This window comes from Phocoena sinus, chromosome 21 (genome assembly GCF_008692025.1).
Source record: "Phocoena sinus isolate mPhoSin1 chromosome 21, mPhoSin1.pri, whole genome shotgun sequence".
Taxonomy (NCBI): domain Eukaryota; kingdom Metazoa; phylum Chordata; class Mammalia; order Artiodactyla; family Phocoenidae; genus Phocoena; species Phocoena sinus.
In genome coordinates this window covers 24,253,895-24,272,063 of record NC_045783.1, presented here as the reverse complement: position 1 = coordinate 24,272,063, position 18,169 = coordinate 24,253,895, and the positions used below count along the sequence as shown (strand labels likewise).

Genomic DNA, 18,169 nt, shown 5'->3' with positions numbered 1-18,169 from the left:
TGATCTTTGCCATATCTGCACATCACCGTTAGAATAGTGTCTTTAATATTTTATAATAGACTTATTTTTAACTTAAGTATATTTTGGGATGGAAAATAAGTAGAAAATCTGTATTATTTGGAACAAATCAAAGGTAATTGTAAAAATAGAACAGTGTCATTTGCCAGAAAATCCTGAAACTGAGTCATTGTTTTTGTTAAAAAGAGATTAGCAAACTTTTAGAGATGTTAAAGGTAAGTTAACAACAAACTGATTAATGTGGAAGTTTGAACGGGAACTGAAAAAGAAACTTTCTCATGCTTCATGTAGCTACAGTCATCTTGAGTTGTGTTATACTAGGAAACCTTTTCATAACTGATAGCAGTTGAGTCTTAGTAAAGAAACTCTAGGGCTCTCTAAGTTGTTCAATTGAAACACCAAGTTCTGTAAAGTTTTTTTGTTTTTGTTTTTGTTTTTGTTTTTTTTGCGGTACACGGGCCTCTCACTGTTGTGGCCTCTCCCGTTGCGGAGCACAGGCTCTGGACGCGCAGGCTCAGCGGCCATGGCTTACATGCCTAGCCGCTCCACGGCATGTGGGATCTTCCCGGACTGGGGAACGAACCCGTGTCCCCTGCATCGGCAGGCGGACTCTCAACCACTGCGCCACCAGGGAAGCCCAAGATTTTTTGATAGTAAGCGGGTAAAAGATTTTGCAGGTTTATTTAGTAATCTCTAATCCATAACCAGTGGTCTCAAGCATTCAGGTCCTTAATTTTTTTTTTTTTTTTTTTTAAACATCTTTATTGGGGTATAATTGCTTTACAATGGTGTGTTAGTTTCCGCTCTATAACAAAGTGAATCAGCCATACATATACATATGTTCCCATATGTCTTCCCTCTTGCGTCTCCCTCCCTCAGGTCCTTAATTTTTAATGATAGTTTTAGGAAACTCAGTACAAATATTCTTTTAAGATAAACTTTAAGAGGCTTAAGTCTTTAGACTGGCTATTTGACATAAAAGGGATTTATTCCTTTGCTGCTAACCTGGTTCTGAAGAATGTATCAGCATTCATAATGCAAGCAGAGTAATGCGCTGCAAAGGAAGTTAGTGACATGTTGATTAACTGAGGTTAATTGGTTAATTGCAGATCGAAAATTAGAACCAATATCACTTGACTTCTAACCTAGTTATCTTTACAATACTGCTTCTGGACAAACTCTGTAAGTTGGGTCCACATTATAGACTTCAGGATATCACTAACAGTTCATAGTGTGCAGTTGTTTTTTACTGGCTTCTGCAATCATGTGAGGTATGGATACAGTTAGTCTCAGAGAAGTTAGATATTTTGCCTAACAGCATAGTTAATTAATAGTAGAACCAAAATTTGAATCATTATGATCTTTTACCTAAAATTCATCCTTCATCTGTTATTTGGGTCTAAGCTTTCTCTTACAAGCTTAGACTCATTCTGTCACTCCCAGAAATTCCCAAGCCCTTTTCCTTTCCCCTTTAGTTTTTTAGTTCCTTTATACCTTTTACTTCTTGTCTTCTGCCCTTATGAGTACCTCCAGGACACTGTTAAAAGGAAGCAGAGATAGTGGTATCCTTGTTTTATTCTAAATTTAAAAGGTAGTGCATCAGACATTTACCAGTTTGCTATAAATTTTCGGCAGATACCTGTCATCAAGTTATGAATGTTTCCTTTACTAAGACTATTTTTTAAATTATAAGTGAATTTAGAATTTGATTAGGTGCTTTCTCTTCATCTGTTGTGATAGTCACTTGATTTTTTTCTCCTTTAATAGGTTTATGTAGTAAATGAAGTATACCCATTTCCTGTTATTAAATCTCTCTTGCATTTCTGGGATGTACTTGGCTTATTTATGATATAATAATATCTTTTTCATTTTTAGAATCAATTTGTAACTACTAATTTAACTTCCTTTTAGTAGTAATAGGATGATGCATTATTTTAATTTCTTCTTGAATCAATTTTAATAAATTTTTTCCTGGAATTTATTATTTTGTGTAATCTTTAAATGTATTGACTTATAGTTGTTCATAATATACGTGCTCTTAGGACCTATATGAATAGATGTTTTAGTTGTTGGGGAAGCTTTCTGATTTTGGTTTCTTTGTTTGATCTTTAGTTCATCCGTTTTAGTATCTGTTAAGGACCTACTAAGTTCAGTGTCCTATGCATTAACTATTCTTGAAACTTTTAGTATTGATTTTTCCCTTTACTGTCACCTAGAATAATCCAGGACCCCATAGCACAGCCATAGTATGAACTCCCTGGATTCAAACTTTGTGATTTCATTTTTATACATAGAAAAATAAATAATATATATAAATACATAGATAATGGTTATAGGACTATTATATATATTTTGCAATATATAACATATTTTTGCACATATATATAAAAATAAATAACATAAATAAGTGGTTCTGGGACTGTGATCTATAAGCGTGAAAAAATATATAAGTTTGTTACCACTTTAATGTGGCTGATTTGTTTGGACTGAAGTAAAAGGGGTATCATTCCTACTTGAAAGATTATACTTGAAAACTTGCTGGGTACAACTTACTTAATGAAGGACGTTGAATACATTGTTTCCTGAATATTCGTCTTTCATCAGACGATTTTTAACATAGCTACTTTGTGGCTAAGTATTGCACTGAGGAACAAAATGAGTCAATTTCAGAAGTCTTTATTAGTAAATTCTACTAGAGAAACATTTTTTAAGGAACCATGTGGCTGAAATATCACCCATCTTACTGTAGTTAAAGAAAATACTGATTGTCACAGCACGAGACTCTTCAAGTATAAAGTATATTTAACTGATGGCTGTATACCTTTGCGTGCAATAGGTATAGAACATGATGAATTGAAGAGTTTTTTGTAATAAAAGTTATTCTAAGTAAATTTTTCTCCCTTTTCCACCTTATTAAACTTCCACATGGACATGGCAGTCTTGACAAATATCTCTGGAGCTAGTATGTGTTAAGGGTATTCTTGTTAGTAGGCTACACCACTAGTGTCTGTCCACGTGACTGGATGAGAGAAAGGCTGATTTTCTTCGCTTTCTAGAGGTCTTGGTCGGTTCCCTGTTCTGATCCATGTTTGATTGCAAGATCACCTTTCATAAAGGGTGAAGGAGTGGGGATTGTGGGGAATAATCCTTTGTGAACCTTCGCTAGAATCTTTTCCTTTGTGACGCTTATGTAGAATTTTGGCACCTCTTAATTTGGATTGTGATCTAATGCTTGAACTAAGCAGTTGATAGGTATCAGGAGGCCCAGGAAACATATTATGAAATGGTATGAAAAATATATCTTTGCATATATTTCTCTGTGTGTGGGCACCATAGCTTTCCTTTGATATCCAGTATGAGTTCTACTGGAAAGGTTAATCAATGTGTGTGTATGTTTGGGGAAAAGGGTTGAAAGGAGGAGGAAGGAAAAGGAATATGTTACTAGTAGTATAACAATATATGATGTCTTAAACCATTGGTAGTAATACTGTGGAGCAATAGCCAGTGAGTGATAGTGACTGTTTTAGGCTATCAGTTGTAGGGATAGCCATGCAATAGTTGGTTTAAAACTTTCATAAGTTTCTCCCAAAGCCAAAGATTCTAATTTAGAGAATATCATTCAATTCACAGAAGTGTATAGGAAAAACACTTTAAAAAATAGATACTTGGCAAGAGCTTAACCAAATGTTAACAGAAATTGTTGTTTGGATGTTATTAAGCTTTTCAGAAACACACAGGCTTTAAGTTGCGAGGAAAATGTATATTAGAACCTACAAAATAAATATTTTTATATTGCATAAAACCCAAAATTGTTAATTCATTTTCTCTTTTGGGTAACCTGCCAAATTGAGATGGAAATCTGTTGTGAGTGTGACCAAAAATATATCTTTATTCAATTTCATGTAATAACTTTTAAATAGTTTTACTGCCATTGCCTCTTATGTATTTATTGACCTTTTGTTTAATAACTTTGGGTTGATTTTAGGCCACCAGCAAAATGGAAATGAAAAAGACTGCTAAATACAAGATGCTATGGAAAATGAACTCAACTACTGAACCTTTATTTGTTACTGGTATAGATGTCAATCCCTTGAAAAAATTCACCATTCCCAAGATCAGGAGGACAGCTGAGAAAGGTAATATTTCTATGGAAGATGGGATTATTTCTTAACTGTTACTACATTTCTCTGATTCTTAGTTAATGCTCGTCTTCTTTTTGTGTGTGTGTGTGTGTGTTACGCGGGCCTCTCACTGTTGTGGCCTCTCCAGCCGCGGAGCACAGGCTCCGGATGTACAGGCTCAGTGGCCATGGCTCACGGGCCCAGTGGCTCCGCGGCATGTGGGAACTTCCCAGACTGGGGCACGAACCCGTGTCCCCTGCATCGGCAGGCGGACTCTCAACCACTGCGCCACCAGGGAAGCCCTCGTCTTCTATTTTGACTCTACATAAAATTAGGTTGACTCTACATAAAATTAGGTTAAGTCAGGCTTTTAATTCCTTAAATACACATGTACTTTTGGTTCCACACAAAATAAAATAGACACGTCTCCTATCCCTCCCACTAAGTACACCTAAAAACACTGGACGTCATACATAAAACAAACATAAGAAGACTTTGAAAGGTGGAGAGAAGAAGATGGATCAGTGTGGGACCCTGAGAGTTACGGAGTGATGTAGCATTAAGTTCTCTGGATTTTCTGTTTGTTTCCTCCACATCTCAGATTGGGTGACCACAACCCAGGAATGCCAACTTTTACAAACACAAAAAGCCCTAAGAAAAGTCTGTTCTGTCTTGCCAGGGACTGGGAATGGGGTATCCTAGAATGATAGAAACCTATTTGACAGTGAACATGCTATTCCTGCAAAACACTAGGGGGAATAAAAAGAAATAGGCCCTACACCTTTGTCAGCAGAGACTAAGTGGAGGGCCTAGACTTCCACCTGTGTCTCTCCCCTTCCACCTGTGCCTCTCCCCTTCTTGGAACTTCATACGTTCCTTTCTCTGCTATCCCATGCCCCTTCAGTGTCAGTGGGTTTCCACTCTTGCCTTGTGGTGATGAGTTGCCTCGTCTCAGTGGGAGTAGAGTCAGTGAAGGCCAAGTGGGGAGCCTAGACTCTGTCACACACACCAGTAACAAAGCATCTGTCCCCCTCCCACAGTGTCAGTGGAGGCTGAGTCAGGAGCATGGACTTGCACCCCTTTCTCATGGTAACAAGACAGCCACCCCTCCCCCCCCCAACAATGGTGTCCATGGAGACCTTGTAGAGAGCCAGGACGTCCTGGTGGTAAAGAGTCAGAGTCTTCCCCACCCCCAGCCTTTCCCTACTGGCACAGTCCCTTGCTGGCTTAGTTTTAGTAGAGGCTTGTTAAACCACAAGATTGAATATGATCTAGAGTCTCTTAACAATATCCGAAATGACCAAGATATTTAAAAAAATCACTCATCATACCAACAACCAGTAAAATCCCAACTCAAATGAGAAAAGATGAATCAACAGATGCCAACATCACAATAAAACATGTTGGAATTATCTGACAAGGCTTTTAAAACAGCCATCGTAATGATGTTTCAACAGGCAATTACAAACACTCTTGAAACAAATGAAAAAATGGAAAATCTCAACAAAGAAATGGAAAATGTAATAAAGAATTAAGTAGAAGTTTTGGAACTGAAAAAATACAATATTTGAAATAAAAAACTGATTGGATGGGTTCCAGAGAAGAATCAAGAAGACTTTGGAAAGAAGCAGTGGATTTGAAGATGTAATAACAGAAATTACCCAGCCTAAACAACAGAGAACACATCAAATTAACCGAGCCTCAGGAACCTGTGGAATAATAATAGAAGATCTAATGTCTTTGTCCTCAGAGACCCAGAAGTAGAAGAGAGCATAGAGCTGAAAGAGTATTTGAATAAATACTGGCTGAAAATTCCCCAAACTTGGCAAAAGACATAGACCTGTACAATCAAAAGGTTGAATAAACCCTAAACACGATAAACCCAGAGAAGTCTATGACAAGGCACATCATAATCAAACTTCTGAAAACTAAGAACAGAAAAAATCTTGAAAGCAACTAAATGTTACTTATAGGGGAAAAAATTGAATGACAGGAGATTGCTCATTAGAAACCATGGAGCCCAGAGGAAGTGGCACAACATTTTTTAAGTGCAGAAAGAAAAGAACTGTCCCCAGAAAAAATATTCTTCAGGAATAGAACTGAAGTAGACATTCTCAGATGAAGTAAAACTAAGAATTTTTTATTGGTAGATCTTAGTTTAGAATGGCTAAACAAAGTTCTCCAAATAGAAAATGACAAAAGAAAAAAGCTGGGAACATTTGTAATGACGGAAGAACGAAGGAGAGTAAAAATATAGGGAAATACAATAGACAGTCCTCCTCTTGAGTTTTTTAATTATGTTTGACAGTTGGAACAAAAAGTATGACATTCTTCAATGTGATTCTTGGTATATGTAGAGGAGGTATTTAAGGCAATTATAAAGTGAGATGTTACCATTGAAGGGAACTGGGTGAATAGGATATAGGATCTCTCTCTATTATACATCACAACTTCATATGAATCTGCAGTTATCTCAGAATTAAACGTTTTTTATAAAAACACGATAAATAAATCAAAATGCCATTTTAAAAATGTTCAAGTAACCCACAGGAACTGTTGGAAAAGAAATCTCCAGGCCCAGATGGTTTCTCTGGAGAATTCTACTCAACATTAAAGAAAAGAGCTAATACAAATTCTTTACAATTTCTTCCACAAAATAGCAGAGGAGAGAATAATTTTATCAGGACAATATTACCCTGGTACCAAAGCTAAATTAATACAAAAAAAAAAAGAAAACTACAGACCAATATCCATCATGAGCCTTGACACAGAAATCCTATACAAAATATAAGGAAATTGTATTTAGCAAGGTATAAAATCAATTATATACTATAACTAAGAGAGTTTTATTCAAGGGATGCAAGGCTGGTTTGGTACTTGAAAGTCAGTCTGTATTCACAGGATAAATAATAGTAATCACATGATCATATCAATTTTTGCAGAAAAAGCACTTGACAAAAAAGTCATTCATGATAAAGACTCAGCCAACTAGGAATAGAGAACTTCCTCAGCTTGATAAAAAGTATATAAAAAATACCCATAGCTAACATCATGCTTAATGATGAACAACTGAATGTTTTCTCTGTAGGGAAAGAAGGCAAGAATGTTCTCTTTTACCACTCTTACTATCAACATAGTACTGGAAATTCTAACCAGCACAAAAAGTCAGGGAAATGAAATAAAAAGCATAGAAATTAGAAAGGAAGAAATAAGACTGTTCCTGTTTGAAGGTTACACAATGGTCTACATAGAAAATCCCAAGGGACCTACAAAAAAGAAAAAGAAGAAAACCCTGGAACTAACAAGTTAAGCAGGGTCACTGAATACAAAATCAAAATACAAAAATAAATTGAATTTCTATATACTAGCAAAGAACCCATGAAAATCAAAATGATAATACCATTTCTAATAGCTCAAAACATGAAATACTTATGTATAAAACTAATAAAATATATACAGGATTTTTATGCTTTAAACCACAAAGTGCTGATGAAAGAGATCAAAGAAATTCTAAGTTATTGGAGAGGTATACTGTGCTTATTTTATTTATTTATTTATTTATTTTTTGCGGTATGCAGGCCTCTCACTGTTGTGGCCTCTCCCGTTGCAGAACACAGGCTCCGGACGCACAGGCTCAGCGGCCATGGCTCACGGGCCCAACCGCTCTGCGGCATGTGGGATCTTCCCGGACTGGGACACGAACCCGTGTCCCCTGCATCGGCAGGCGGACTCTCAACCACTGCGCCACCAGGGAAGCCCTACTATGCTTATTGATTAGAAGACTCAACATAATGAAGATGTCAGTCCTCCACAAATTTATCTGTAGATTTATTGCAGTTTCTATCAAAATCCCAGCAAGACCTTTTGTAAATAAATAAGCTTGTTCTCAAATTTACATGAGAAGGGACTTCCCTGGTGGCCCAGTGGTTAAGAATCCTCCTGCCAATGCAGGGACACAGGTTCGAGCCCTGGTCTGGGAAGATTCCCACATGCTGCAGAGCAACTAAGCCCTTGTGCCACAACTACTGAGCCTGCACTCTAGAACCTGTGAGCCACAACTACTGAACCCACGAGCCACAGTTACAGAAGCCTGCGCACCTAGAGCCTGTGCTTTGCAACAAGAGAAGCCACTGCAATGAGAAGCCCGTGCACCACAAGGAAGAGTAGCCCTCTCTCACTGCAACTAGAGAAAGCCCATGTGCAGCAACGAAAACCCAACACAACCAAAAATAAATAAATAAAATTTAAAAATTTACATGAGAAGACAAAGAAACTAGAATAGCGAAAACAGTTTTGAAATAGAAGTGTTTAGAATTACTGTAGCCAATACTAAGGCTTACTGTGTAACTACAATAATCAAGACACTGTGGCATTGACAAAGATAGACACTTAAATCAGTGGGACAGAATGGAGATTCCAGAAATAGACCTACACAAATATGCTCAATTGGTTTCCTTTCAGTTGATTTTTAACAAGGGTATATTGAGTGGAGGAAAGGTAGCCTTTTCATCAGATATCATGGAGCAATTGAAAGCTATCCATAGGCAAAAAAAAAAAAAAAGAATTTCACCCAAACTTCACACAAAAATTAATTCAAAATGAATCCCGGGAAACTGTAAGACTTTTAGAAGAAAACATCTCCAGGATCTAGGGTTAGATGAAGAGTCCTTAGCATGATGCCAGAAGCACAATCCAAAAAAAAAAATGTGGTAAACTGGACTCCATCAAAATTTAAAACTTTTATTTTGTGAAAGACTCTGTTAGGAAGGTGAAAAGACAAGCTACGAGTGGGGGGAAGCATTTACATATCATAAATCTAACCAAGGACTCTCATCTAGAACATATAAAGCACCTTCAAAACTCAATAGTAAGGGAAAAGAGAGTGTTACATCCAAGCAGAAAACAGGCAAAGACACGAACAGCCATTTCACTAAAGAGGTGTGGATGGCAGATAAGCACACAAAGAGATGCTCATCATAGCCATTGAGGAAGTGCTAATCAGAACCACAGCGAGGTGTCACTTCATGCTTGTTAAAACGGCTAAAATAAGAATAGTAATGCCAAAAGCTAGGAAGAATATGGGGAACCCAAATCAGTCATGCAACCGATGGTCAGGTAACAAAAACAGTTTGATGGTTTCTTAAAAGACTAAACATGCAACTACCATATGACCCAGCAATTGCACTTTTGGACATTTATCCCAGAGAAATGAAAACTTAAGTCCAAACAAAAATGTTTATAGCACCTTTATTTGTAATAGCCAGAAATTGGTAATCACCCTGATTTCCAGTGAGTGAGTGGTTAAAGTATGATGCATCCATACCATGGGATACTTATCAGCAGTTTTAAAAAATGAGTTACTGGAACAACAACAGCTTGGTTGGATCTCAGAGGGAATATGCTGAATGAAAAAAGCCAGTCTTGGACTTCCTTGGTGGCGCAGTGGTTAAGAATCTGCCTGCCAATGCAGGGGACACAGGTTCGAGCCCTAGTCCTGGAAGATCCCACATGCTGCGGAGCAGCTGAGCCCTCAAGCCACAACTACTGAGCCTGTGTGCCACAACTACCGAAACCTGCGTGCCTAGAGGCAGTGCTCCACAACAAGAGAAGCCACCGCAATGAGAAGCCCGCACACCACAACAAAGAGTAGCCCCCACTCGCCGCAACTAGAGAAAGCCCACGTGCAGCAACGAAGACCCAACGCAGCCAAAAATAAATAAAACTAAATTTATAAAAAAAAAAAAAAAAAAAAGAAAAAAGCCAGTCTCCACAGGTTGAAGTACAAAATTCCATTTACAAAACATTCTTGAAACGATAAAGGGTACAGAGATGGAGAACAGATTGGTAGTTTCCAGGACTGAGAGGAAGAGAAGAGGTATGGGGTACCAGTATGACTGTATGTAAAGGAGTAGCATGAGAGGTGGAAAAGTTGTGTATCTTGATTATAGTGGTTGTTACATGAATCTACACATGAGATAAAATTGCATGGAACTACCCACACACACATAACTGCACATAAAACTGGTACAATGTTAATGAGGACTATGGATTATACCAGTGTCATTTTTCTGGTTTTGATATTTTATTATAATTACATGTTTCCACCGGGGAGTTTGGGTTAGGGGTATACAGGGCCTCTATAAGAATGTTGTGTGATCTATATTCACTTCAAAATAAGAAGTTAAACACAGGCATACATGCACAAAATCATATCTCATATCTTATGAAATGATCAAAATTTGTAACAATTAAATTGTTTAAAATATTAAAGCGAAAATTAGTTTTACTTGGATTAATTTTATTTCAATTTAATAATAGAATTTAAGATGGGAAGGGGATGAAGAATGAGGTTTTTTTGATAAACAGAGGATTGTAATATTTTGTATTAGTTTTGCCATTGTAACTTATTCTGTTGATTGTTAAATACAAAGGACTATTGTTATGTTAATTAGATTCATATACATGGAAATTTGTTTAAATTATATATATCATTGTTCCTCATTATTCACAGATTCCATATCTGCAAATTCTCCTACTTGCTAAAATTTGCTTGTAACCCCCAGCATCAGTACTCAGCAGCAGTGCTTTCACAGTCATTTGCAGACACGTGCGAGTGGTGAAAAATTTGAGTCACTTGATGCACACGTTCCTAGATGAGGCCAGATGAAACGGAGCTCTGCATCTTGTTCCAGCTCTCATTATAAATGTGTCCATTTAGTCACCTACTTAGTGCTGTGTTGTTTGCATTTTTGTCGGTGATGTCTGCGTTTAAAATGGTCTCCACCATATCATGCTGAAATGCTGTCTGGTGTTCCTAAGCTCAAGGAGTCTATGATGTGCCTTACAGAGAAAATATGTGTCACAAAAGCTACACTGTAAGGTAAGTTATAGTGCTGTTGACCAACAGTATGGAACCTTCAGGAAAAGGAAGAGGAAATTTGCCAGTTTGTACATCAAGCCTCTCCAGAAAGTGTTAAAGGAACATTTGTGGTTCCTTTCCTGTGGAAAGGATGGAATCTACATTTATAGATTCATGAGATGACCACCAATAAAAAGCTTGTGACGGGCTTACCTGGTGGCGCAGTGGTTGAGAATCTGCCTGCCAATGCAGGGGACACAGGTTCGAGCCCTGGTCGGGGAAGATCCCACATTCCGCGGAGCACCTAGGCCCGTGAGCCACAGCTACCGAGCCTGCGCGTCTGGAGCCTGTGCTCTGCAACAAGAGAGGCCGCGACAGTGAGAGGCCTGCATACCGCGATGAAGATTGGCCCTTGCTCGCCGCAACTAGAGAAAGCCCTCGCACAGAAACGAAGACCCAACACACAAATAAATAAATAGCTTGTGGGCAGCATTGTTGTGAGGCAAAAAGCCAAAGAGACTTACAGTCATGGTCCCCAGGGGCAGGAAAATGTTAGGTCCCTCTTGGCTAGTGCTGGCTGACTCACACATTTCAAAAGGTGATAACGGATGCAGGTAGGCAGGTTCTGCAGAACAGGAGGCTGGGGGAGAATTTTAAAGACACCTGCTAAGTGTTATACAGGAAAAGGTTATGTGGCAAGTTTCCATCCCTGATGAGACTGGCTTGTTTTACCGGGATGTTGGCAAACAAACTTACTGCAGATGGCATTCCAGTTGTCAAAAATGTGACCAGAGGCTGACAGGAACGTAGCCCTGTATTTCTCCTAAGATTAATAGTTCAGTATTCACTAATTCACTCTTGGCAGCAACTTTAATAGTCTATACCTTCGCCAAATAACAAGAATCAACTGTATTCCCCAGTTTCCTCCGAGTCCTCTTCCTTGAGGGTTTTATTCTTTTATGCATCTACTTAATATAGCAATGCTTAAACACTGCTTATTGTCTTCTCAAAGTGTGCCTCTTGGTCATGCCACCACGTCAGCCAAGAGTTTACAGCGATGTTCTGGTATTTTTGCAAGTCAAAATAACCAGTTTACTAGTATATAGGTTGCCTTATTTGGGGGAAATTCAAGAAATATTCATGCATTAACAGTAGCTACCAGGTTTGTGTAGCACTGTATGTTATAGAGTCTGTACATCTTAAGTTGAAAACAAGTCACCTGAATTCTAGTACTATCTAGTATATCTGCGTCAACTTTTAAGAACTCCCTATAGGTAGTGGAGAAAAGCAAGTTTCATATTTTCATATATACGAGGTATAGGAAGTCTGTATTACTGTTATAGAATCTTAAATATAAATGCCTCCAGATGGTTAAAGAAAATTCCAAATATTTGTTTATTTTGTGTCTTATATTGATACACAGTTGTGATTGTGCAGGTGTACGATAATGTCATTTTATTATTTATTTATTTGGCTGTGTTGGGTCTTCGTTGCTGTGCACGGGCTTTCTCTAGTTGCGGCGATTGGGCTTCTCATTGCGGTGGCTTCTCTTTGTTGCGGAGCACAGGCTCTAGGCACACAGGCTGCAGTAGTTGTGGTGCACCGGCTCAGTAGCTCCGTGGCATGTGGGATCTTCCAGGACCAGGGCTCGAACCGGTGTTGCCTGCATTGGCAGGCAGATTCTTAACCACTGCGCCACCAGGAAGTCCCAACAATGTCATTTTAAACACAAATAACCACTTGCCCTTTTCTTTATTTTTAGTTTACTTGTCACCTTGTTGCACCAATACTAGAGAGTATAATTTCATACACGATACTCTTAATCAGTGCCGGCTTGATGTAAGCTGTGATCTACAGTCTTCATGGCAGTTTGGAGATACAAAACTGATTCACAATGAAGAGCTGGAAAAAAATTTTACTTCTAAGAGGTAAGTTACTGTGACCTAAGGAAGTTTGAGATTTTGTTTGTTTTTGATGTGAGGTTTTATACGAATCTGTTATTTCTGCCACTTGAGATTTGATAAGTATTACTAAGAAAATAAGTACAGAGGTGTTTTATTCCTTATTTTGTTGCCATCTCATAGCCTTCTGTAATAGTAAAAAGCTAAGTGTGGGATTTGGTTAGTAATTCCTGCACATTAATGTAGCCAGACTTCGGACACTCCCTTCTTTTTTAATCTTTGTAAGTTTTTCAGAAGCATACATCAGCACATTTATTAAGGAGCCATTTTGTAGATCCTTGTGCCTCCTGCATAATATAAAATAGCGCTTAAAATATTTAGAAAGGAATTTTTTTTCTTGACTCAATCCTTCAGAGACTGAGTTGATGTTCTAATTTGGCGGAGTTGTATCTGCCTATTTCCAACTACTCCACAAGAGCCACAATTTCTGACACTTTTAAAAAGTACCCCTTCTGGTTTTTGGGAAGGCACATTCCATTATGTTAGTTAGTTAATTAATTAATTAATTAATTAATTATTTTTGGCTGCGTTGGGTCTTCGTTACTGCGCGCGGGCTTTCTCTAGTTGCGGCGAGCAGGGGCTACTCTTCGTTGTGGTGCATGGGCTCCTCATTGTGGTGGCTTCTCTTGTTGTGGAGCACAGGCTCTAGGCACATGAGCTTCAGTAGTTGTGTCATGCAGGCTCAGTAGTTATGGCTCACGGGCTCTAGAGTGCAGGCTCAGTAGTTGTGGCACACGGGCTTAGTTGCTCCATGGCATGTGGGATCTTCCTGGACCAGGGCTCGAACCCATGTTCCCTGCATTGGGAGACAGATACTTAACCACTGCACCACCAGGGAAGCCCCATTATGTTATCTTAGTAAGAAAAAATAAGAGCACATGCAGAGTTCTCATTGTAAACATTTTGTATTTAATACGTTTAGATCTTGTGTGAACACAGTTTTAGCATTTTCATTTTCTGAACTTGCCTCCTTCACCATTTTGCATTTTTAACTTAGAACATAACTATAGTTTGATGGACCCACACTTAGAACTCATTTTGGAATGTTTTTGGTCTCTTTTTTTTTGTTTTAGAATCAATGCCTCTTGACTCAGACATGCTATCCCACTTGTTGTCTGTTGGGGAGAATTGGTGAGAATGACAGAATTAGTTGATGGCATATTTTTTCATCTAAAAATCACAGTTTTGAGCAAAAGTAGAATGGACTGGCCATACACTGCCCCTTCCAGATTGAAATAGTAGTGTGATCAAAAATGAATTCCTGCATTGTTCCTTGATTTTGGTTATATTAGGCATTTTTAAATTGTGTCCTTTTTCATAATGCCCCCTGACACTTAATTTTCAACCATTTATTTCTCCCTGTTAACATTACAGAAAAGTTAGAACAACTACCCAACAATACAAGACTTGATAGAACATTCTGAATGACTAATGTGTATAGGATTTATTGGTTTCTTAGGTGTCTGCCCAATTAGACAAACTCATTTATCTCCCATAGTACTTTATACTCGTTTTACACGACTTACCACACTATGTTGGTTTTGTCTGATTCCCTTACTACATTATGAGTTTTATCTTGTTTTTTGTGTCCATAGTATGGAACCGAGTCTGGCAACACAGTGAGCACTTAACTGTTAAATTAAGTTACATTTTTATTTCATTGTTTTAAATCAATGAAGGTAGAAAGTATCCTTAAGTAGTCTTAGGCACAGGTAAAAAAAAAATAAAAGGAAAAGTCAGAATTGGTTAGCAGAAGAGAAAAATAGGATGGAGAGATGAAAAGAGAAAGTATTAATAACATTGACTGCCTCTAGCTTTTCTTTTTATTGTTCCCCTTAGAGGAGTTTATAAATCTGTGATCTCAGCAAAAGCAAGTAGCTCCAGAAAGATACCAATCTCCACTTCTTTGTTGTTGTTGTTGTGTTGGCCATGCTGCACAGCTTGCGGGATCTCATTTCCCCAACCAGGGACTGAACCCAGGCCACACAGTGAGAGCCCAGAATCCTAACCACTAGGCCACCAGGGAACTCCCCAGTCTCCACTTTTTATCCACATTGCACCTACCACTTCTTAAGTGTGAAATCAGCAAAAACACGTTAATCATCTAAACATCTGTGTATTAAGTCATTCATTGAGCATTTGAGTGCCTACTGTGTCAGATGTTGTATTTGATACCCTCAGAGAAAAATGAATGTTTTCTCCTCAGCCTTAAAGAGTTTACATTCCAGTGGAGAAGACATACAGCTAAATATAAAATAACGTTATAGTAAGAGGTAGGTGCATAGATGAGGGATTGAGTATTCTTCGTAAGAGTCTTGAGAGATGTTCTGAAGAGTTAAGAACTTGAGCTGGTCTTAATGGGTAAAAGAGAACTGAATTCACTTCTTCTTAAGTATATTGTGCTATTTGTATCAGTTTGACCCTTTTTTATTTTAAGATAACTTACCTTTAAACATTTCAAATTTATGTGAAAGGGTATCATTTTAAAAATTGTCAGTACCTGTCTTGACACTGTGGTTAAATTTGTACTTGGCATCTCAGTTTACATTCTACCCCAGATGAGTGGACTGAGCCATCCATGCTTAATTTCATCTACTTTTATCAATGATTGGTTTGGGGAGAGGGTACAGAACTAAATCAGTTTGGGCCAGTGACACACTGAGGACAGATTGGCTTGTGGGCAGGGGGGGCGTCTCTGGAAAAGAGAAGCCAATCTGCTGTGAACAAGGAAGCATGTTGCTCAACCTGTTGATGGCAGCACTCTTGGAATAATGATGACACCAGTTGGATGACCCTCGAGGTGATGACAGCAAAACAGAGAGATGGAAAAAACCTGAATCCTTGAAAACATCTGGAGCTGTGGAATAGGTCAACTGATAAAGGCTGCCTGATTTCTGAATTTCTTGTTGTAAGAAGTTAACTCGGGACTTCCCTGGTGGTGCAGTGGTTAAGAATCTGCCTGCCAATGCAGGGGACGTGGGTTCAAGCCCTGGTCAGGGAAGATCCCACATGCTGTGGAGCAACTAAGCCTGTGCGCCGCAGCTACTGAGCCTGCGTGCCACAGCTGCTGAAGCCCATGAGCCTAGAGCCCGTGCTCCACAAGAGAAGCCACCACAATTAGAAGCCCGCGCACTGCAACGAAGAGTAGCCCCCGCTCTCCGCAACTAGAGAAGCCCGCACGCAGCGACGAAGACCCAACGCAGCCAAAAATAAGTAAATAAATAAATGTATATAAAAAAAGAAGAAGTTAACTCAATTTTAAGCCAGTTTGAATGGTTTTCCATACTTGAAGTCGATAGCATTTAAACTGGTATTGAACTTGGTACTGGTGTTGAACTTGGTACTTCCACTTGCTAGTGGAAGATTCTAAGATATGGATTTAACTTGGAAAGAGGGCAGTAATGATGTCTCACTGTTCCTAAATGGGCAGTTGATGATATGTGGGGGCACAGACCATATATTTTATGAGGCTGTGGTTTGGGGGGAACTTGTACAAAAAAATTCAGGATATTGAAGTGCCCTGCCCATTTCCTGCTTAGATCCAAGAGGCCTTTAAAATTCAGATTTGGTTAAAAAAAGAAAATCCTTTGTACTTATGGCCTAGTTTTACAGATCAGCTTTGCAAGATTAGCCTGAAGTAAAGAATTCATCTTTTCCAAAGTTAGTGTGAATATGGGTTTGAAAGAAAGGAGATTTAACAAGAGAGAAGTCTGAGGCACAAATCTGTTGCCTTCAGCCTTTCCCAGATACCTCCTTTTAAGCATTTTCTACCTGGTAAATGGAACTGCTCAACTTAGCGCAATAAAGATATATTTTAAATGCAGTCTGGGGAAAGAAATGGATAGTTTCAAATTGTAATGCAGTGGGTAATGACCATTCTAAATTCAGGGCCTTGGGAAATGGGAGGGTCTCAGAGGCTTGTTGCCAGGAGACTGAAATTCCTAATGACAACCATTGTCTAAACAAGATCATGCTGTGGTTCCTAGCCTTTGGAATTTTGAGGGCCAAGAATCCTAGCTATTTCTTTCTAGAAGGATATACTTTGTGCTAAGGGCCAGTTAACACTGACCATTGTGTCATTCTTCACTTCTCTAAATTTAGTTGTGGTTACCCTACGTTTTCTTCACCAATTTATTTTTCGTGTAGGTAACCTAACCTTGTAACCATACGCTGCCTAAATGGATGTTGACTACATGAGTCTACCTCCAGACCCGCTCTAAGGGAAGGCGTGTTACTCACATCATTGATCTGAAGTTAGATGCAGTAACTCGATGAGACTGGATGGTCCCCATTTTGTGAGGTGGATTGACCTGCTCCGTGTGAGCATGAGCATTTTTGAAAGTGTAAGTGTTGGAGGAAGGGTGTGACTAAAGGAGAGCCAGACGAGTGGGCTGCAGCCTCCCTAATAGTTCTAGACTGTCTCGTGTAATTAGTCTAAACTATTCTTTGTCCCATTCCCCTTGCCTTTGTTGGTTTACTGATGTACAAGCATAGTCAATATGGTTCAGTATAACACGGTATGAGGCTTTCTTAGAAATCCTGGGAAGGTGAAGTCAGTGTCTCTATTGGTGTCTGTGGGCAAGGGAGCAGGTAGGCCTAGTTGCTGCTGGCAGCTCTCTTATGACCACAAGAGGAGCCAGGCAGAGATAAAGATAAAGCTATGGACAGCAGTGTAGAGAGTCAAGGAAAAGAAACTTGAGTTCCTAATATTGTTGAGGGACTAAATAAGTTCAGATTCTTCCTGTGGTAGCCAGCATAATGCTCCCCCAAAGATGTCCACACTCTGATCCCCACAGCCTTTAACCTAACAAAAAGGACTTTGCAAATGTGATTGAGGTCACAGACCTTGAGTTTGGGTGATTACTTTGGGTAATCTGGGTGGGCCAGATTAATGATATGAGCTCTTAATCATAAAAACTTAAGAGGAAGACTGAAGAGTGAGAGACTGAAGGAAGAAAGAAAAGTATGAGAGGGATTCAGCTTGCCTTTGCTGGCTTTAAAGATGCAGGAAAGGTGTTATGAACGCAGGTATTGTCTGGAATTTGGGGATCGCTTTTGGCTAACAGCCAGCAAGGAAGTGGGATCTCAGTCCTCCAACTGCAGGTGATTGAATTCTGCCAACAAGGAAAGAGATCCTCCCCTAGAGCCTAAGAAGGAAACGCAGTCTAGATGACACCTCGATTTTAGCCCCATGAGACCCATGTCAGACT

General features: G+C 38.9%; 1 protein-coding gene across 1 annotated transcript in view; it reads left to right on the top strand.

Moving 5' to 3' along the window:
- TEX15 (testis expressed 15, meiosis and synapsis associated) overlaps positions 1-18,169 on the top strand; it is a 61,448-nt gene that overhangs the window by 17,420 nt on the left and 25,859 nt on the right. The window contains 2 exon segments of the mRNA XM_032618294.1: positions 4,004-4,154; positions 12,761-12,926. Coding sequence (XP_032474185.1) covers positions 4,016-4,154; positions 12,761-12,926 — 305 coding nt within the window. The 5' untranslated portion in view covers positions 4,004-4,015.